We start from the raw sequence: 22,957 nt of genomic DNA on the forward strand, positions 1-22,957 counted from the left end.
TGGAGGGGTGGGATAGGGAGGGTGGGAGGGAGGGAGACGCAAGAGGGAAGGGATATGGGAACAGATGTATATGTACAACTGGTTCACTTTGTTATAAAGCAGAAACTAATAAAAAAAAAAATTCCTATGCTGTTTGACATCTAATACAGGTAATTCCAAACTTCAAAACCAAATCCAGGCCCCAAAAGACGAGAGTATTAACTAGGATTTTCATAATCGATGAAATACATTCTCAGGAATGGTTTCTACGAAGTTGCAACCTCTTTCGTAGTGTAATAGAGCTAAGATTTTTTTAATTTATATTTCAAAAGATGCAACTTAACGGTTCTGAGTTTTTACCAGAAACTATATATAATTTTAAAACTAGCTAAAATGATCGTAAATACAAGGAAATTGTATCTTTAAATGGCTGATTTGCTTTTTTCACTGGCTCTTAACATTAAGAGCCAAACTAGTGATGTGACCCGATGAGGAAGGCCAGACTTAAGGTCGGGAGAGAGGAAAGCTAGTCTGAGCTGCCGCTCAGAGGCTGCATGATCTAGAAAGGTCATTTCACCTCTTGGAGCCTCAGTTTCTTCAGCCATAAAATCACTAGGCCACGCTGAATAATTTTTAAGGTCCCTTCAAGTCACAGACATCGTCTTAATTCTTTTTTTTTTTTTTTTTGGTCTTAATTCTTAAAAGAGCACAACTGCCAAATTAAAACTGCTTTCCTTTAAGAAACCTGCCAAAAACGAGTCCAGGGTGAAAACTGAGTAAGGCCTCATACGATGCAGTGTGCTCTGGTCAAGAGAGTTTTGAAATGATGATAAAGTCACATATCAGTAGACATTAGGGGAAAAACACTAAAGAAGTAGACAAGGGGATTAAGCAACTGAAGAGTTAACAAAAAACCTCCAGAGCAGCATAATATTTCCCAGCTGCCCAACCCTATGAGCTGCCTTGAGCACAAATAGCTCAGTTCAGTTCAACAAACACTGAGGGCTCACTCCATTCCAGAAAGTACAGTAGGGCTGCAGATAGAACCGTAAATGACAGAGGAGTACATCTCGTTGGGGGGCCTTGGTCAAAGTGATCGTTTACGTGTAGGTTTCGAGTGTTATGAGAAAAGTACTCAGAGAGGGTTACAGGGCCCAGAGGAGGGGCCGCGGGGAGTCGTCAGGAAAGGCCCCCTGAAGAAATGTGATGCTCAGGCTGCATCTTAAAGGAGAGCGAAAGGGTTGGCACAGTCAAAACGAGGGGGAGTGAAATCAGAGACCTGGAGCCCTTTATTACAGAGGACACAACATCAGACAAGGCAATTGAGGGCCATGCAGGTGGAAAGCCCGGCCAAGGTCAGACAGAGGGCGGGGGGGAGGCTGCACAGCACACCAGGAGCTCCCACTTGATCTTATAGGGACGGGGAGCTACAGAAAGGTTTGAGAAAGAGGGACAACCGTATGGATGATGGTTAAGAAAGAGGACGAGATGTGACAACGGTGGTGAGTTAGAAAGCTATCAGGCTAGAGCTTACTAGCGTACTATTTTTCATAAAAATAAACATTACTAATAACATAATAACTAAAATTCAAAAGACAAAAACCAGAATTGTTTTTAAGACATATTTATACTTCTTAAAAATAAGCAGATATGGGAAAAACAAAACGAAATAGGGCATTCCCCACCACTCCATACCCAAGAAGATCCAAGCAATTTTGAGACAGATGAGATGAATCCCAAATTTTAACTCAATCTCAATTTTTCTAGACACTTTAAAAAAAAACACACAAAAAAAGGGAATGGAAAGGAAAGGAAGAGTCCTTTCTTCGAGGTTGCTTACAGAGTCTTGAGAAATTTTATTAATAGGCCCACCTGGCCCAGAGAGACATCTAGAATGGACTCTTGAGGGCTGTCCCTGCATTGCTGTTTGGGCATCAACTCGGTTACCCTGGCAACACAGGCGCCTGGAATCCACTGGTCAGTGGGCTCACGACTGAGCCAGGAGCCACAGGAGGGGCTCCCAATGTCCCCGTGTTCAAAAAAGGTACCCTTAGTACTATGGACAGGAAAGCAAGCAGAAAGTTTACCTAGTCAGTGGGTTCCCGCTGAAGTCAGCGACCTGTAGTGCTTTACAGAATGAGATGCTCTCTGGAATTTCAGGAATATCTGCAGAAGGAAAGAAAATGTCTATCACTGACCACCACTGTTAACAGTTTTCATCATCCTCAAGATGGACCACAGTCGCAAGGGAATATCACAAAGTACTAACTCCGCTCAAACATGGCATGGATTCCTAAAGTACTTTTCTACATTTATTTTACATTTGCTTTCCTAATATAAGATATATTCTAAACAGAAGCACATTCAAGAAAAACATAAAGAACAACCACCCCACCAAGTCCCATCACCTCATCAAAACTCACTGAGGGCATTCGGTTGTAATTTCCTTTAGGCTTTATTTCCCCTATGTTTTCATATGGTTATATCAGTACAAAGTATTCTGAAGTATGCATTTTAAAATTATGGAATTTCTTCTGATTATAAGCATATTTGGAAAATACAGAAAACTCCAGTGAAGAATAAAAAACCACCAACATTCCCATCACCCAGAGACAATATTTTATTCTGATGTATGTTTTTAATTGTCAGATACACATACAGAGTGTGTGTATAAATAGATCATATTTCAAAATACTAGGTTCATGCTTCACTTTATGTTATTTTACAAACTTTTTCCCCTGTCATTATTTTTCCAAATAGTTTCCCATTCTTAGTGGCAGAAAAGCCCACTGCACACATTTTCACACTTCATGTAACCAATCCCCAGTTGTTGGACATTTAGGTTGTTTCCAAGTTCCTAACGTTATAATTATATTTATGTCCATTTCTGGTTATTTCCTTAGGCTAAGCTCCCAGAGTGTAATCACTGTGTCAAAGGCACTAACACCTTTGCAGCACTTGACAAATACTGCTAAATTGCCTTCGAGGGGGCAAGGTACAACTTTATACTTCCACCACCCGATTCAACATCTTTCCCTTCTTCCTTTCTTTCTCTTACATTTGAAAAACTGCCCATGTTATTGATAAAATAGTCTGGCAACATTCTCTTTTATATTCCTTTGATTACTAATGAGGCTGAATATTTTTCCCCATGTTTACCTGCCACTAAACATTGCGATTCTTGAAATGACCAAAAATGCTATTTTAAATTCCTCTTTCTCTTGGTTTAAACCCTGAGGTTACAGCTTTCAGGGCTGGAAAAGGTTAGTTCATAGCATTTAATTTCAAGAATACATTTATTTTGGACATACTAATGTTGAGAAGGGCTAAAATAGAAAAGGCTCTCTTGATCCCATGCCGTTTCTTCCACCAGCTCGACAAAGGCAAGCAGAGCCAAAACATACCTAATATTTCTAAATTGGGGGTGAAAAGGAGATGGGAGAAATAAAGTGAAAAATGGATGCCCTGCTCCAACACCACAAAGTAATCAGAAGCTACATAAAAGCTCTAAGTACAAATTTAAAAGCTGCAAATATTTAAATTTGTGGTAACATTAGCCTCACACAATTCTCTGCCTTGCATGGTCGTATAAGGTAGTGAAGAATACATACTATTAATGATCCTAGTTTCATAAATACGATAGCAGTATATATATATATATATATGTACACACACACACATATACAAACATATACACACATATGTACACATACATGTGTGTACATACTTGTGTGCATGCATATGTACACATACATACAGACAGACAGACACACATGATATATATATATATATGTGTATATATATATGGCTTATCCACATTAAGAATGGACAAACTAGTGAATATAACAAAAAAGAGGCGGACTCACAGCTACAGAGAACAAGCTAGTGGTCACCAGTTGGGTGGGGGGCAGGATAGAAGGAGGGGAGCAGGAGGTACAAACTATTAGGTATAAAATAAGCTACAAGGATATATTGTACAACCCAGGGAGTATAGCCAATATTTTATAATAACTCTAAGTGGAGCATAAGCTTTAAAAGCTGTGAATAACTATATTGTACACCTATAATTTATACAATATTGTACATCAACTAGACTTCAATTTAAAAAAAAGGAAAAGACCAAAAAAGAAAAAAGAAGGAATGAACAAAGGTACATCCATCCATCATTACAGGACCAGCACGGCTATCCAGGGTGTGAGGCCTGCCCAGGTAAAAGGTGCTGGTCAGCCCTGCACTCCTGACTGTCCCTCCTCGGCCACCACTTCAGGTCCTAGTGAGCAGTTTTTATAAGGCTGAAAAAAGAGGTGCAAGGGCTGCACCCGTCACCTCACAAGTGCTAGGGAAGATCAAGCTGACACCCACACACACACTGTACAGCAGCTTTCTGCTTGGTCTGAGGAAAAGATCAAGGAAACAGAGAAAGAGGAAAGGCACATCAATTTGGTAGAAGTCTTTAATATTTCTCAGAGCATCAGAAACATCCCTGAAGCTCAGGAAGATGGGCCTACCAAGGAACACATGAACTCTGGTCGGGGCTGGTCTGGAGTCAGGGTATCTGAGGGTAACAACAGCAACTTCCAGAGAACACAGCTGGACCCAGTCCAGACAGAGATGCCTTGTAGGAAGACATTCCATCCCTAGGCAAACTTGCTTGTACACAAGATCAGCAAACAGGACATAGGTCTCAACTCCAAAGACCATTTCTTTCTACCATACGCATGTTGCTAACTTAACTGAAAAGAACGTATTTGCCTATAAAAATAAGAGCTTTAGACAAGGAAGGCAATAGTGTGGCTAGAAGAGTCCTGCTTACTGGTTTGCTTTAAATTACTAAAAATATCAGAGCAGAAAACTAAGGAAGGGAACGTCTGTTCCTTCTTAAATACTTAGCTAAAATATCACACCCTCAGGGACACCTCCTTTGGGCCTCAAGATTCGGTCAGATCCCCCTGCTCTCAGGTTCCTGAAATCTGTTACAGTTTTTTTTTTTGGTGTTTTTTTTTTTTTGCGGTACGCGAGCCTCTCACTGTTGTGGCCTCTCCCGTTGCGGAGCACAGGCTCAGCGGCCATGGCTCACAGGCCCAGCTGCTCCGCGGCATGTGGGATCTTCCCGGACCGAGGCACGAACCCGCGTCCCCTGCATCGGCAGGCGGATTCTCAACCACTGCACCACCAGCGAAGCCCCCCTCTGTTACAGTATTAATTAAATAATTGTTTGGTGATGGTCAATCTCCCTTATTGAACTCTAGGCTCACTGCAAAGAAAGACCATGTGGGCCTTGTCTGTTGCTGTTTCCCCAAAGCTGACATAGTACAGTCGGCCTACAGGTTCCACATCTGGGAATTCAACCAACTGTGGATCAAAATATTAAAAAAAAATTCCAGAAAGGTCCAAAAAAAGCAAAACTTCAATTTGCCTCATTGGGCAACTATTTACATAGTATTTAAATTGTATTTACAACTATTTACATTGTAATAGGTTTTATAAGTAATCCAGAGATGATTTAAAGTATATGGGAAGATATGCAAAGTTATATGCAAATATTATGCCATTTTACATAAGGGATTTTATCATCCTCGGATTTTGGTATTTTGTCCTCCACAGAGGCCGAGGGGTGACTGTACTAAGCTTAAACAAACAGCCCACGGGTACTGAATGAATAAATGAGAAACTCACATTGCTAAATCTCTGCAAAGACAGTTGCTCTCTAATCTGAGTCATGAAATATCCCCTGCAGGGTGAGTATTATCTCTGTTTTACTAGTAAGAAAACTGCTTGGTCCCAGATCTCTTACAAGAGATAGTATAAAGCCTGCAGGTTATTCCCAGCTGAAATCCCCTTTAACTGTCTTCCAAGTGTTTTGCTCTGGACAAATGTGAGGTTTAAGACTAAACATATGAAAAACTATAGACAAAAACCACTTCTCAATGAAGCCAAGGCTGACCACCAACCTTTTCCGCATTTATGAGGTCTGCACCCTCAGATAAACTATTTAACCTACCTGTGCCTAATTTCCTTATCTGTAAAATGGGTCATCAACAGATATTTTCAAATAATGCCAGTATATCATACCTTAAGTGCTGCAGAAGTTCAGAGAAGGGAGAAAATGAAACAAAGGACACTTAATGCTTTGAACCAAATAAATAAAAGTAGAGGAGCAGCATAGGCAGGAATGTGACACTGGATGCAAAGTGGGGAGAGGGTAGGCCCTGGGCACAGTTTGCCTGAACTTCAGGATATCAGTTTGGGGGTATCTGGAGAGAAGGCCGGAGAGCTCTCTTGACAGAAGACTACCAATGCCAGGCTGAGCTGTTTACAATTAATTTGCCAGACAAGGAGTTCCCTCTTCTCTAAAAGAGGGATAATCACAGCTCCAGCTTAGGTTTGCACAAGAATAAAGGAGAGTCACACAAATAAAAGCACACGGTACACTCTACTGGACCTCTTTTTTTTTTTTTTTTTTTTTTGCGTTACGCGGGCCTCTCACTGCTGTGGCCTCTCCCGTTGTGGAGCACAGGCTCCGGACGCGCAGGCTCAGCGGCCATGGCTCACGGGCCCAGCCGCTCCGCGGCATGTGGGATCTTCCCGGACCGGGGCACGAACCCGTGTCCCCTGCATCGGCAGGCGGACTCTCAACCACTGCGCCACCAGGGAAGCCCTGGACCTCTTTTTTATACTGGGTGGGGGATCAGTAGAGAGAACCACTATTTTCCATTCGAAGCCAAATAATTTTTTTATGGAAATATAACTGACTTACAATGTTGTATTAATTACTGCTGTATAGCAAAGTGATTCAGCTATACATATATATATTCTTTTTTTATATTCTTTTCCATTATGGTTTATCACAGGATATTGAATATAGTTCCCTGTGCTATACAGTAGGACCTGGTTGTTTATCCATCCTATGTATAATAGCTTACATCTGCCAACCCCAGGCTCCCACTCCATCCCTCCCCCAACCCCCTCCCCCTTGGCAACCACCAGTCTGTTCTCTATGTCCGTGATTCTGTTTCTGTTTCATAGGTAGGTTCATTTGTGTCATATTTTAGATTCCACATATAAGTGATATCATATGGCATTTGTCTTTCTCTGTCTGACTTACTGCACTCTAGTATGATAATCTCTAGGTCCATCCATGTTGCTGCAAATGAAGGCCGAATAATTTGAAGAAGAGTGGCGTTATTAACAGAGATGAGAGGCCTGAGAGGGCTTTTGCTTCTATCTGAGAAGGAATAAAAGCCTGAATGAACATCTATTTACATACAAATATTAGAAATAACTCATGAGGTTTTTCCTCTCATTAAAGAAGGTACCCCCAAACTTATAACTGCCAACATTCAGCTTAGTTCAAGCTTCTATATAAGGTGAAACAAAAAAAAAATCTTTACTCATATTTTTCATGTATTTGAACTGTCTTTGTCCAAGAATAAAAGCATAAAATTTGAAATTTACAAAATGTCTGAAAATTATTATAAAATTAAGTAATCTCTTTCCTACAATTTTCTTAAAATAACCTTCAATTCAGACCCACTCTAAACTACCATCATTTCTGAATCAGAATTGCTTTGAATTAGTGAGATGTGGTTGTACTTAAAAAATAAAAATACTGAATCTGTTGTTTACCAATATAACCATTACTACCACGTGTGTACAGGCGACTGATGATCAGTCCTAAACTCTGCAGTGCCAAAAATCTTCACCACCACCAAGCAGACAACCATCCTGGCACCATGAGCCCAAGGGCTTCTGAGAGAGAATACACTTTTCACCGCAGATACTGTCATTTAGAAAGTGATTTAGAAGGACAGTGCTTGCCCTTCCTGGCACTCCTGCTATTTTCTCAGCATCCATTTTTAACACATCAGGCTGGGGTTCCACCTTCCCCAGCCCCCTCACCCACAGAAGTAATACAGAGCCTTAGCCTGCAATCCTCTATAAAGAACCCGATGCCCAGAAGCCTCAAGGTGGACCACGCCCTTTCCTGAAAAGCTATCACCATCTCAGGGCTCCCCTTGGGATAGACACAGGCTGGACTGTGTGACCTTCCTTCTAACTCCTTCTAAGGAGTTTAGAACCTTCCAGGGCATTTCCTGTCACATAGAACGGTGCACAAACGGCCTGTCCAGTCTATGATCGCAGCCCCAGTGCACAGCAGGATAAGTTCTTTCTGAATAACTGAATTACTCACTGGCATTTCTTCTGGTTCTATATAAACAGCATCTCTTCTCCTGGGTTCAAGGCCCATCTGAGGTCCGCAGTTACAGTACGAGGCTCTCTCCACCAAGAGACCATGAAATGCGAAGCAGAACGAAAGTTTGCAGGCCCGCAGCAGGCGTGCAACACTATTGAATTACCAACTGCACTGGGCCTGGGATCCGGAGACAGACTCCAGGCCCTGAGCACGGGGATGCCTACACTGCCGGGCGCCCCTGCTCCTCGCAAAGGGCTGCTGGCCTTCTCTGCCTCGTCCACCACCCCAGGCTACTGAGAGGTACGATGAGATGATGTACAGGGTAACGTGGTAAAGTACACAAATGTAAAGGACTAGGTGGGGGGAGGTGTTTCCCCCCAAGGGGCACAGGCTGGCTTTGTCACTTTTTCTATCAACGTGTGGGGTCTGGGGCACATGGTCCCCCCGTCCTCTCACCCCGACACACTCAGACCAGAGGGGAAACTGTCCTCAAGACCTCTGTCAGCACAGAGGGAACTGAGTCTTTACCTGAGCATTTTGTTATCAGTATCGCATCTCAGAGAAATGTGCAGCTGCACGCACGGTCAGGCGTTGAGGGCAGTACCTCAACGCATCACTGATACTAAACCACATCAGAAACAAACAAAAAATAAGACAGCACAAGCAAACGGCGCCATGGCAACGACAGCCACCCCTGAACTGCCCTTAGAGATCCAGAGGCAGAGGCGACCCAACAGCCACCTGGCCGTCCCAGAGGCACCCGGGTACCAGACTCTAACCTCCCCTGGCCTCTGCGGTGACATTCCACAAGCCACCTCGAGACTTGTCCTGGGAATAAATGTGCACCAGGGCCCACCAGCCAGTGCTGGTCACCATGGAGATGTGCGCACACACACCTCCCTTCAACCACATATACACCTATACTTTTTAGCACAGTACTTCCACTTTAGAGGAAGATTTGAAATTGCTCCCCACTGCCTGGAGCTCAGAGAAGCCCCCTTTGCAATCGGTCACCTGGCAGTTGTTGTCACCGCCACCTTGGACACAAGTAGCAGGTCTCAGGCACTGAGAGAACAGCAGGGGACAGACTCAAGGTCAGGAAGTGACAGGTACAGGTCTGAAAGAGGAACACCTCCGAGCCCTGTTACACCACTTGACTGTGTGGCCCCAGATAAGAAGAGATGCCTTTCTGAGGGTCTTCATGCATCATCTAATCCCAAAAACAAACAGTGGGATGGATGGTGGTGGTCCCGCAAGCAGATGCAGAAGCAGGCCTGGAAACATTAACTAAACAGCCCAAGGTCACTGTGCTCACATGTGGAGGGGCAGAGCTTTGAAATTCGGGTCCATCTGCTTCACGGCGAGGAAGAGGACAGTCAGATTCCATCGGCTCCAAACGTGCTGGAGAAAGAGATGCTGGAGGAAATGCACCTGGGGAGACAGACGAGGTGGGAACACAGGCCCGCGGTTCCGAGAGAGGCCTGGGCAGTCATCTCACCCAGAGGCGGGGTGGGTGAACTCTGTTGTGAGGGCCCCCAACACGCAGCTGGGGGCAGAGCCAAGAGGTCGAGGGAGCAAAGGGGTCCCCGAGGGGGTGGGTCTACGGTACGGCCAGCAGGTAGGGGACATGGGCTGGGCCCCAGGGTTCTGCTGCCACTGTCCAGAGGCGCCAACAGAGAGAGTGGTTTGAGGGGAATCAAACCACAAAGGTGGAGAAGCCAGGTCGCCTGCCGGTTCCTGTGGACAGAGAGGAACGGAGGGCATACAGCAGCTGCCCGACTCCAGTCTCAGACACGGGGCTCCTGGCCAGCAACATGGGGAAACGGGGAGACGGTGACACGACTTTCCGACCATGAAGCCAGATGTGTGTATTTACAAGGGTCACTGTCCTCTGGGCTCTGTTTAATCAGAGATTATAGCCGGACAGGGGCCTCGAAATCTCCTGGCTTTTTACTCAATGACAATGAGTTCTTCTTATCAAAATAAAGACTTAGCAATCCTGTGTCACAATCCCTCTAAAATAAATCCTGCTGTTCCATTAAATCTGAAAGTCTGCGAGCCTGGAGACTTTGGAGTGTGCCGTCAGAAAGCCTGGCAATTCAGGGGAAAGAGGAAGGAGGGGTTTATGGCTTGAGGAGAAAACCAAGGTCAAGGGGAAAGTTCACCGTAGCGTGCTTGGGTCTGATCTTTTTGTTTGGGACATCTGCGGGGTGCGCGGAGAGGCAGACAGAAGTAAGATGAAGGAGTGTGGATGCTCATGCCCGTCTTTGCTCAGAAGGCAGCACGGAGGGGACGCAGGGCCAAGGGGAGGCTGAGGGTGGAGGCTTCAGAACCCCGTCCCGGTCCACATCCACAGGGAAAGACGGAAGGGGCACCTGGAGGCACAGGTGCAGACGAGGGAGAAGCCCACAGGCTGGGAGATGTCCCTTCCCACAGCAGAGGCAAGTGACAAAACCCCCAACATGAAACATCCTCAGCAAACAATGAACCCCGCATCCACGAGGCGATGCTGCATGCAGTGGGCAGGGAAGACTGGAGGGTCACCCTGGCTTGGAGACGGGGATCCCATCCCGTATAAACACCATGAATGCAGGCCTGGCCAAAGACAGGATTCAAACACGACAAGGACTAAACAACCAGCCGTGAACAGAATGAGCGGCATGAAAAAAGATGCTGCCGGGCCGTGGTGAAATACTGAATGCTGTGACTTCAGGCTCGCTCTGTACATCATGCTGCTTCATTGAGGACTATTTACTGCTCAGGTAAAACAGGGCCCTGTGTGCCAAATGGGCTGGCTGACTGCTGGCTGCCTGATACCATCCTGCTTAAAAATATCTGGGATTGGGCTTCCCTGGTGGAGCAGTGGTTGAGAGTCCGCCTGCCGATGCAGGGGACACAGGTTCGTGCCCCAGTCCAGGAAGATCCCACATGCCGCGGAGCGGCTGGGCCCGTGAGCCATGGCCGCTGAGCCTGCGTGTCCGGAGCCTGTGCTCTGCAATGGGAGAGGCCACAACAGTGAGAGGCCCGCGTACCGGAAAAAAAAAAAAAAAAAAATCTGGGATTATCAAGAAAGGCTCAGTATGAACGCGTGATCCCAGTCTGCATTTGCTGCCCCAGCTGTTCCTCAGGGTGTGCAGGGAAAAAAATAATAATGTGAAGTGGACATTTTTTGTTTTCAAAGGCACCATCTCATTCATCACATTATTCCAACACCCAGGGACTCGCCCAGGAGGCAGCCGGCCTTTGTAGACAAAAGATGTGATTCCTGCGGCAGCCTTTCCAGCATCTGGAAGGAAAAATGGGAACAGACAGTGCAGGGCAGAAAGCCTGGCACAGCCTCTGCGTGGTGCAAGGGGAAGGTGGGACATGGGCCCTTTGTCAAAGTTTTATTTTGAGTCTTGGTAACTTGTGCTGGGAAAAAATTTTCCCAGCCCAGAGGGTTTTCACCTAATTCCAGCCACAATTACAAAAATAACCTTTACTCCTCAGCTTTTCCTCCCCAGCAGAGTTGGCTCAATAAACTCAAATATGTCCCGAGATACAAGATCTCCTGTTTTGGAAAAAAAAAAAAAAATCACCGGAAAGAAAGAATTACAGAAAAGTAAATGTTAGGTTTCATACAGAATGAGAAGGGGGGTTGGGGGGAATGTGGACAGTTTCGCATTCTTTCTATTTGCCCTCCTCCCAAAATAAAATATATAGGATTTTGAAATAATGTCTACTTAAACCTCAAGATAACAGCAACTAAATTTCAAAACCAAAAAACAATATTTGTATTCATCAGCTATTTTAACAGTCACTCAAAATTACCACTCATTTTAATTACTCCCATTTAATATGAACAAAATCACAACTCCTGGTATTTATGCACCAAAATTCTCTAGGGAAATGAGGTCTTCCAATGGATCCAGGATGCTATGATCCAGAAATGAAGGCTTCTGCTCTCCCCCAAGCTCCTCCATCTTCTGAGACCACACACCCTTTCCCTCCCCTGAACTGCAGATAAGCACCTGGGGTCAGGGTCCCCCTGCACATGGATTCTGTGGGTCTGGCCCCGTGCTGCTCGTGACACCTTTATAAGTATACTTCACCTTTCCAGTTAGCATCTGTGACCGTCAGCTGAGATAAACATCCTCTCACACCACCACACCACACACAGTGTTTGCCAACTGACAGGCCACAGGCTGGGGTGAGTCATTCAGACTCCTCAAGCCATGCTCTGTGGAACACAGAGAACAGAGGACAGGGCGCAGGGCTGGGGGTGACAATGTGCTCTCCACAAGTGCAGGGAGAAGCCTCCTGGCCCAGGTGAACTTGCCAGAACGCTGAGGGTCAAGAGTTCCCACCAGCCCCTCCCAGGGCACATCCCTAACCCGGGGCCAAAAAAAACACTGAGGATCCCAGGGGCTGGGGATTACCAAATTTCACAGGACAGAAGAATCACTCGGAACGCTTACTCGATGAAAGGGCTGGGCCCACTCCAAGCCAACGGATTCACAGGGTCGAGGGTCTGGAGAAGGAATCTGCATTTTAATCCAGCTCTCCTGGAGATGCAGAGTAAAAGGGTCTTCAAGCCCCCGAGAAACACTGAGACATTTAACCTAATTGGTTCTCAGCCCTGAATGCACATCAGAATCACCTGGTGCCATCATCGCCCGAGATTCCAGTAAGTCAGCCTGGGTGGGATCCAGGAAGAAAGACAAATATCATATGATATCACTTCTATGTAGAATCTAAAAAAAATGATACAGATGAACTTATTTACAAAACAGAAGCAGACTCACAGACATAGAAATCAAACTTACGGTTAGCAAAGGGGAAAGGGGGCAGGGGAGAGGGATCAATTAGGAGCCTGGGATTAATAGATACACACTACTATATACAAAATAAATAAACAACGAGGTCCTACTGTATAGCACAGGGAACTGTATTCAATATCTTGTAATAACCTATAATGGAAAAGAATCTGAAAAAGAATATACATATTATTATATATTTATTTACATATATATTTTTATAACTGAATATATATTTATATAACTGAACCACTTTGCTATACACCAGAAACTAACACAACATTGTAAATCAACTATATGGTATTAAAAAAAAAAAAAACCTACCTCAGGTGAATCTAAGATGCAGCCAGGTCAGGGCCCACTGATGATGAGGCCCTGGCTGTGTTGGTGTGGTGCCCAACTTACCCAACAATTACTCACAGCTCCTGTCCACCATCCACCTCCAGAGTAAAGCTATTTCTGCTCTTAGATGGAAGCCCAGCCTACAACACATAAGGCTATGTGCACTGAGCGCTTGCTTGATCAGACTGCTTCAAAGGGAGCCAGAACAGTGATGGGAGGTAAAGTAAAGCCATCTTGTTGTTTGGAAGAAGAGTAGGGGAAAGAGGTGGGGTAAAGATGCAAAGGGGGTCTGTCTGAATCTATTTAACAGCCTCCTTCCCATTTTTAGATAAAATCAATTTTTAAGAACTCCCTCTACCTATAATACAAGTACACTTTTTCAACACTAACCCTAAAAAGAAAAGAGGTTAAACTAGAAAACGGAGTGCAAAAGTCTTCTAAAAAGGGCTCAAAAACATATTTATGCTATTCCAAAAAATACTGTAGAAAAAGAGCTTAAGGGCTTAAATACATAAGTTGTCAACTCACAGATGAAAAGGTATGATATTAGTAACAATTTCAGGTGTATAGCAAAGTGATTCAGATATATAGATATATACAGACAGATTCTTTTTCAGATTCTTTTCTCTTATAGGTTATTACAGAATATTAAGTAGAGTTCCCTGTACTATACAGTAGGTCTTTGTTTGTTATCTGTTTCATATATGGTAGTGTGTACCTGTTAATCCCAAACTCCTAATTTATCCCTCCCCCCATTTCCCTTTGGTAACCATAAGTTTGTTTTCTATGTCCGTGGGTCTATTTCTGTTTTCTATATAAGGTCATTTGTATCTCTTGTTTTTCAGATTCCACATATAAGTGATATCATATATTTGTCTTTCTCTGTCTAACTTACTTCACTTAGTATGATAATCTCTAGGTCCACCTATGTTGCTGCAAATAGCATTATTTCATTCTTTTTATGGCTGAGTAGTATTCCATTGTATATATGTGTATGTGGGGGGGGGGTTATATATATACATCTGTGTATCTGTGAGATAGACAGATATATCAATCACATCTTCTTTATCCATTCATCTGTCAATGGACATTTAAGTCGCTTCCATGTCGTGGCTATTGTAAATAGTGCTGCTATGAACATTGGGGTGCATGTATCTTTTCAAATTATGGTTATGGTTAGGTTCCTAAATGAGTGGCTCCTGGCTCCAATTTAATTTACATGACTTTCCCTGGAGATTAAAATGCAGACTCCGGGGAGCCTGCTCTGGGAATTCTGAACGTGTAGTCCTTGGGGAAGGTGGGAGATATGCAATTTTAACAAAGATTCTGACGTAGGCGGTCCCAGAGCCCACCTGGAGAAACACTGCTCCAAGTGAAGGAAGGAAGACCAAAATCCAAAGTCTAAATTTCCAGGTAGAAAGAATTCTTGCTCCCGTCATACCTGAAATCCCCTTTCTCTGTGGTCTGATGGTCAGCAGGACATTGATTTGTTGGACTTTGTCATCTTTTTCTCCATCCTCCCTTTTAAACCTACAAGCATGGTTTTGCCCACATGGTCTGTAGGCCTCTGGGGATAGACTGTAGCTTGTTGTTTCTGGACAGGATTCTTCCTTCTGCTCTATCTGTGATAAGATCCCAGTTCCTGATGTGCAGAGAAAGCACAATAAAAGTTTCTCGAAGTTCCTATGTGCTTCTTTTCAAGAACTTAAAATCTGTTATAAAGATCACACCTTATAATGCCATGGAAGTGCTAAACCTCACATTTCATTGATTCTCTGCCAGCCATCTACCAGTTTCTGAACTGATTAATTCACATAATTCAAGAAATCTGCACCTAAGGCTGGATAGAGGGGCTGCAGACCCTGCACCTTTTTACAAAGCACCATTCAGAGAATAAGCGCTCCTACAAATCAAAAAGTGACAAAAACAGGGGCTCTCCTCTTATATCCAGTTTCTCTCTGAAGTTAAAATGGAAGCAATGGCCCCAAGGGCAAAGGCTAAGAGAGCACCCTATTCATTCACGTGTCCATATATCAGACTATTTACGCAGCTAATACTTGGTGAACCCTGGTGACTTATGTCAGGCTATGTGGCAGAAGCTAAGGAGGCAAAGGTGAGTAACAGAGGCATGGCCTTTGCCCAAAATGATCTTAAAATGCAGTGGGGAAGAGAGGTGTCATAAAAATAAGCCCAGTGTAGTGTGACACCCAACACGGGCAACCTCACCAGGGCGGAGAGAGTCTGCGAGTGGGAAGGGCGGGTTGATGACTTAAACTTTGCCTCCGTTGACTTTTTATAATGAACCATATGCTGCTTTCCTAATTATAAAAAAAAAAAAAATCCCAAGGTGAAATAAACTTGGAAATACAATGGGTAAATGCAATCATTAAAGGATCTTAGAAGGAGAAACACTGTGGTCCTCAACACTTAACATGGAATAACCAGGCTTAAAATGCCAGAGTCCACTCTCGTCCCAACCATCGCTGACGACCAGACTCCAGAAAAAAGAATATTGGTGACTGGTTCCCCCCACCTTTTGCCTTCTGGGTGTTCCTGAGATGGCTCATTCCCATGCCAGACACCCATCAAACCCACACACATTATGACCCAACTTATGAACCTCCCCCATTAATTATATCATGGTCAGCCGTCCAAGACACACATCACATCAGGGTTGCTTCCGTGCCTTAAAACTGGCAGATCCAGCAGGAAACCGTGATGGCTGTTGTTTCCTCCCGGAAATGGGGGCTGCAGGTGTTTTTCAAGCACTTCTCTGATCTCGCAAAGAGAGTCCGGAGAAACGCACAAAACAACAAGCAATGAATGCCATAAACCTCTCTGGCGTCGTTTCTCCGGTCACAGATGACCTCCCAGATGCCAAATCAACCCACGTTTACTGCCCATCCAGCCCCTTTTTCCAGGCAGCCTTCCCAGATGTGCTTCCCCATCTGGCTCCCAGGCAAGGTCTTGGGATGCTCCCGTTTCTCCACCTGCTCCTTCCCAGCCTCTGTCTCAGGTTCCTTTTCATCGGTCCTTTCACGACGGTGCTCCCCAAGGTCCTGCCTTCCCACAGCCGTGCCTGGACCGTCTCATCTGTGGCGACAACTCCATCCATTGATCTGCAAGCGTTAGCTCCACCCGTGAGGTCAGTCCTCCGGGGAGTCTGACGCGGTGGCAGTCGGCCACGCTCTCTCTCGGCTTGTCTACGACACCAGCCAGCACTGCTGAGCAGCCCAACTGCCGCTCCTTCTTGGATCTTCCTCTGCTCTGCCTTAAACGGTGACATCCTGCACGCCCCTGCCTTCATTCCCGCAGCCCCAAACATCCCCTGCACAAGGATGCCTCCCAAACCTTCACCTCCCCTGAGCCTCAGACCCTGATACTCAGCTGCCCACCGAACACCTCCACTGGGATCTTCCAAAGGCATCTCCCCCTCATCTTTGCCCTCAGTCCTGTCCTGTCTTGCGTCTCTCGTCTCCCCACGGTGGGAAGTGGGAGTTTATCCCAGTCGCAGACCTCTCACTCGCCCTTCCCTCCACATCCAACACATCCCCTCCCCATCTGTCACCCACACGCCTGGTCCAGTGTCTCCCTTTTTCCTGCCCCCCCATCCAGTCTCTCCATTACCCACATGGATGCCTAGCCTCCTGCCTCCAGGCTGCCCCCATTCAACCCCATGCTCCCTGCTGGTGCCGGGTGACCTGGGAGTCACTCCCCGGCTGGACACCCTTTCACAGCGCCAACCCTACCCCCACCCCCCGGGTTTCAAGAAAACACTCCGTAGCTGAGCCCACAGACCCCCGTGATCCCACCGCCATCCACCTCTCTCCGGCCTCATCTCTTGCCACGCACTACAGTAATATCTTGCATTTTCCAAATTTCAGACCTTCAGACACACACACACATGCTATATCATCTGCCCAGGAACATCCTTCTTGTCCTTCTTGTCATTTCTTTGTCTCTACCTGCAACTTGTTCCTCAGAGCTTGAGTAAATATCATCTTGCCCAGGAAGGCTTCTTCTTTTTTTGGTACGTGGGCCTCTCACTGTTGTGGCCTCTCCCGTTGCGGAGCACAGGCTCCGGACACGCAGGCTCAGCGGCCATGGCTCACGGGCCCAGCCACTCCGCTGCATGTGGGATCTTCCCGGACTGGGGCACGAACTCGTGTCCCCTGCATCGGCAGGCGGACTCTCAACCACTGAGCCACCAGGGAAGCCCAGGAAGCCTTCTTAATACTCTTCCCCTCCCCAGGAATGACGGAGACCCCACCCCACCCTGGGCTCCTTCAGGCACACCTCTGACACCGTCCTGTCATCACAGATGGACCTGGTCCTTTCATTCCTGTCCCCTAAATCCCTTGAGAGCCATCACCAATCTACCACTAGCCAGCTACCACTGGCTCCTAGCACAGAACTCGAATACCTGGTGCTAGTTTAAAAATTCAGGAGATGAATACAACTCATTCTAAAACTCTGTTCCTGTTCCCTTGTCCCTTATCTCAGTGAAGTGTGCGTTCCAGCCAAGACTTCACCAGTGCTTTGTTGGGCCTTTCCCAAGGAAATACTCTGCCGTTATTTAGAACGCTTACTTGAGTTTCTCTCTTCCCATCTGGATCCCTGAGGAAGGTCAGAACAGTTGCCAGCACAGTCAAGAGGCATTTTAGAAATAAGAATAACTTCAGCTGGCTGCAGGGAAGGTCTCCAGAAGACCAGAGCATCTGCTTAGGAAATGCCAACGAGCTACAGGGAGACCTCCTTGCCATGGTCCAGTGGGTCACATATAAAGGCTGACTGGTCCATGACAAAAGCCCAAGGCAGGGACCTTGATAAGAAGGTCTGACTTATGGCTAAAAAAGATGTGGTACATACATATAATGGAATATTAGGCATTAAAAAGAATGAAAGAATGCCATTAGCAGCAACATGGACGGACCTAGAGATTATCATACATTTTAGTGAAGTATGTCAGGTGGAGAAAGACTAATATCATATGATATCACTTACATGTGGAATCTAAAAAAAAAAAAAGATACAAATGAACTTACGAAACAGAATCAGACTCACAGACATAGAAAACAAATGTATGGTTACCAAAGGGGAAACGTGGCGGGGGGAGGGATACATTAGGAGCTTAGGATTAACATATGCACACTACTATATATAAAAATAGACAACCAACAAGGACCTAATGTAGAGCACAAGGAACTCTACTCAGTATTCTGTAATAACTTATATGGGTAAAGACTGAAAAAGAATGGATGGATGTATACGTGTAACTGAATCACTTAGCCGTACACCTAAAACTAATACAACATTGTAAATCAACTGTAGTCCAATACAAGATAAAAATTAAATTTAGGGGCTTCCCTGGTGGCGCAGTGGTTGAGAGTCCGCCTGCCGATGCAGGGGACACAAGTTCGTGCCCCGGTCCGGGAGGATCCCGCATGCCACGGAGCGGCTAGGCCCGTGAGCCATGGCCGCTGAGCCTGTGCGTCCGGAGCCTGTGCTCCGCAACGGGAGAGGCCACAACAGTGAGAGGCCCGCATACCACGAAAAAAAGAAAAATTAAATTTAAAAAAAGTTATGAAGGCCCGAGTTAGGTGAGGGAGGGAGGAACACCCATGACCCATTCAGTTCCCGGGGTGCCTGCTGCCGCCCCGACTTAGTTGAGGCCCCTGTGGTGTTACTTGGGGCTCCCCCACCCCCCTCCCCAGCTCCAGGTCGCCCTTTGCTGGGGACACGTATAGAGTCGTTGGCACCTGGCCCTCCCACGTTTGTCTACCTTGCTCAGGCCCCCTTGTCCTCTTGGCCCAGCACTCATCCACCCCACTGGATGGAGGAAGCCTATGCTTTCACATCCTGCAACGCCATCAAACAAAGGGTGAAGAGCAAAGGTAAACACTCCGGGGCATCAACCCTTAACATGCAATGGCACTTCCACTGAGCGCCTTCACAAACAAAACATATGTTAGGTAAACATGGAGCTGATTGCTTCACAGAACCTCAAAAGCAGCGGAGCACCCGTGCTCGGTCTGCTTCTGCCACGTTCTTTCCCGTGTACCTCTCTCTGCAGCCGCATGGCCCTGGGGGTGGCTGTGTCTCCCTGACTGATTTCAGCACGAGAATCCTAAGTCAGGTAGAGACTTCTAAACTGCTTACTCACCTCTTACCTCACTCTGTCTGGCTGCCTTTGACTTATCACATCCTCTGGAAATTTCTCCACCTTGTTGGTTATCTACACCAATCCTACCTTTGAAACCTGTAGCTTCCTGTTGGTATTAAAGTTACAGATCAGTTCGTGTTTTCCCCAGAAAGATGAAAAGGCAAGAGTTACTGATGAATCTGCCTTGTTAAAACAGTTAAATATTTAACAATAAAGGTTTGGGAAATGTTCGCAAACCCACATGAAGTGAACAAAAGCAAGACAGAAATATCTATGTGGTGCATAACCCCAATTTTTGTGAAGCAGGTTATGAAAAGGAAAAAGATAAAAGAGAATACATAAAAAACATTAATGATGACTATTTCTGGGTAGTAAGATATAATATTTTTCTACTGGGGAGACAGATTGTGATTTGGAATCTAACAAACCTGGATCCACTGCTCACTCACCCTGCCACCAAAGACAAGGTTTTTAAACCTGAGACTCGGTTTTCTCACCTGTTAAAAAGGGGGATGCAAATTTCCTTCTTGGAGGTGGTTTGAGAATTAAAGGTGATAACACACGACGCGCTTGCTTGGCCTCACAGCTTGTACACAGTAAGCCCTCAGTAAGTATTCTGAGGATAAAGATTCACACAGTTCTCTTGGTTTTTCAACAGTGTTTCTTTACGTTTCCTTATTATTAATTCTCAACAAGCAACATGTGCTTTAAAAGAACATAAGCTGGAAAAGCAATGATCCTGATAATTCCTTGCTCTACCCTTCCCCAGTCTTCTCAAGGACAGGTCAAATGGAATTCACTTTAAGTGAAATTTAAGAGAAAAAAGGAAAAAAAAGGACACCAGCTAAACTGGGGCTACTCTATATTGCAAAGAAGAATTTCCCAGAGGGAAACCTGCTGGCTAGCCCAGGCAGAGCCTCAGGTGTACTCCAAGGATGAGATGAATGTCACTGGGTTAAGCAGGTGAGTCACCCAGTTGCCAGGTCAGCGACAGTGTACTCAGAGGAGATAGGGCTACAAAAATGTGTGCCACGCTAAGTAAATTCATGTGGGACCAGTGATCAATCTGTATGCCGATGGAGCCAGGTACTGATGTCAACGTGTCAGAGTATCACCTGTCTTCAGCGTCCTTACCAAGAATTAAATGCCCCATCACAGTGCTTGCAGAATATTCACACTCTGAGAAAAGAACATGGGATGATCTTAGCCACTGGAAGTTAGAGACAAAGTCCTCTCCATAGGAGAGGGCCACACCTACTTCCAAGGGACCTGGGACGTTCACGTTGTCTAATCTCTTTACTTTTCTTTCAAAGGTAAAGCCCCATACAGTCTTCATTTTTGGCTTTCCTTGTTCTACGCTTCTGGCAACACACCGGTCTTTTGCCGAGACAGCACAACGATGACCTTAGAAGGGTCACATCAGAGCGTCCCAAGAAAGCCCTACTTTCTTTCATTAGATGATATTTCCTTTTTGGCCATAAAAGATGGACAAATCACCTCATAGGGTGTATCACTTCTACTGGTGGTTGAATTCATTCACTAGGTAGAATGTCATGAGTTTAAATCTCTTAGGCTGACTTTTTCCTATTTTCATCTCCAAATGCAAAGAGTACTTAGTCATAAATATTGCCTATATTCTTTCTCTCAAAATAGACTAGAACTATCAGCCCTACCTTTATCATGCTCAATGTTCCCCAAATAATGAAAAGTGCCACCCCTCTGGGTTTCTTACTTCAGCTCCATCACTAACTAGAAATACAACTTGGAGGCATACCACAACTTCTTCAAGCCCCAGCTTCCTCATCCTCATCAGTCATCCTGAGATGCTTCTACCCAGCTCCCAAGATTGGTGTGTGGATTAGATAAAATACAGGTGTGATGAAACAGCACAATGCCTAGCATAAGGCACACAGTATCTAGACATCACTTCAGGTAGAAACCTCCCTCACCTGTGTCACTCTAGCCTTCAGACATGCTCGTGTCCTCACCCCTGCCCTGAATACTTATTCTCACAGTCCTAGTGCAGATCCTCATGACCCAAAACAAAGGACAATAATAGGGTTAATTCCAGCAGCCAACACTGAGTGTTCATTACATGCAAGGCACGTTTTTAAGCCCTTTACACACACAGCCTCTTTTAAGAGTCACAATACCATTCCCCAGATGAAGAAACTGAGGCACAGAGAACTGAAATAACCTATCCAAGATGGTGACCCCTGTCCTGAAAATCTTTCAGGACCCCATGTTCCCCAGAGCAAGTGCCTCAAACATCCCTCATCCATAAAACTCTCGTTTTCAAAATATACTTTAAAACAGTTTCTAAAAATTCAAATTAAAACAAAATCATGCATACTTGCACAGGTTTTATGTTAACTGTTAGCAAATGGGTGGCCACCCATCATGTCGATCCGTGTCTGGGTTTACACATTTCTGTGCAGATGTGGAAAGGAGGCTACCCTTCCCTCTTTGGGGGCACACATCTGAATTTCCTACAAATGGGTCACTCACTGGAAGGTTGTGACAGAGCAACAGAATCGTGTGTGTGTCTGTGTGTGTGTGTGTGTTTACTAGGCCTGTATGTGATCAGTGACATAAAACCGTACAATTCCAGGATTCAATTAAATGCCAGTTGGGGCAGCTGCTGCTCACGCCTTACCAACCAAGATTTCTCTTTTTCTTGTGTAAATAGCTAACTGCACTTCCCACCTCCTTTCAGTTAAGTTGGGGACATGAAACTGGCCAACAGAACATGGATGGGGATGATGTAGGCCACTTCTCAACACAGCCCATAAAAATCACCCAGGCACAAACCCTGTTTTCCCCTCCCACAAGGACTCTGGTGGCCGCTAGTTGAAGCAACATGTACATCCAAGGGGGAAGATATATATACCCCTGAATATATAGAACAGAGCCTCTCACAACCCACCTCCCCATTCCACACACCCCCACCAAACACACACACACACACACACACACACACACACGGGAAGGGACTGTAAATTGATCAGCAATAAAATTTCTCATTCTGTTGAGCCCTTGAGAATTCTTTAGCCATGCAGTGCAGCTTGTGGGATCTTAGTTCCCCAACTAGGGATTGAACCCAGGGCCACGGCAGTGAAAGTGCCGAGTCCTAACCACTGGACCACAAGGGAAGTCCCTCTTCTCTGATTTTGGATGAATCTTAAAATTTTCAGTGAGTATCCAACAGACAAGCACTGAGATATTTGCATTTTTAATGATATCATTGACTCCATAAATGTATAACAAACATTTGAAAAATTTTTCCAACAAACAACAACTCAGCTGAGGAATCCACTCCTTAACTCCCTCCAAATTTGCAACTCAAGTATGAGAATTGTTAAAGACTGCATGATTTCAACTTCAAACCAAAAATCCCCATTATTCTCTCAAGTCTCTTTCAAATCAGATATACTGTAACTGACACCTCTCTGTGTGCCCTGAGCACTTTATTTGTATAACTGT

At 45.2% G+C, this 22,957-nt stretch overlaps 1 protein-coding gene across 2 annotated transcripts in view; it reads right to left on the reverse strand.

Annotated features, from left to right (window-relative positions):
- The window catches only part of LRRC1 (leucine rich repeat containing 1), a 128,916-nt gene that overhangs the window by 53,115 nt on the left and 52,844 nt on the right, over window positions 1-22,957 (reverse strand). For both annotated transcript variants that reach the window (XM_081245128.1, XM_081245129.1), the window contains exon 3: window positions 2,067-2,145. In XM_081245128.1, coding sequence (XP_081101254.1) covers window positions 2,067-2,145 — 79 coding nt within the window. The remainder of the gene's footprint in view (window positions 1-2,066; window positions 2,146-22,957) is intronic.

This window comes from Mesoplodon bidens (genome assembly GCF_964165515.1).
Source record: "Mesoplodon bidens genome assembly, chromosome: 10".
Lineage (NCBI taxonomy): Eukaryota > Metazoa > Chordata > Mammalia > Artiodactyla > Ziphiidae > Mesoplodon > Mesoplodon bidens.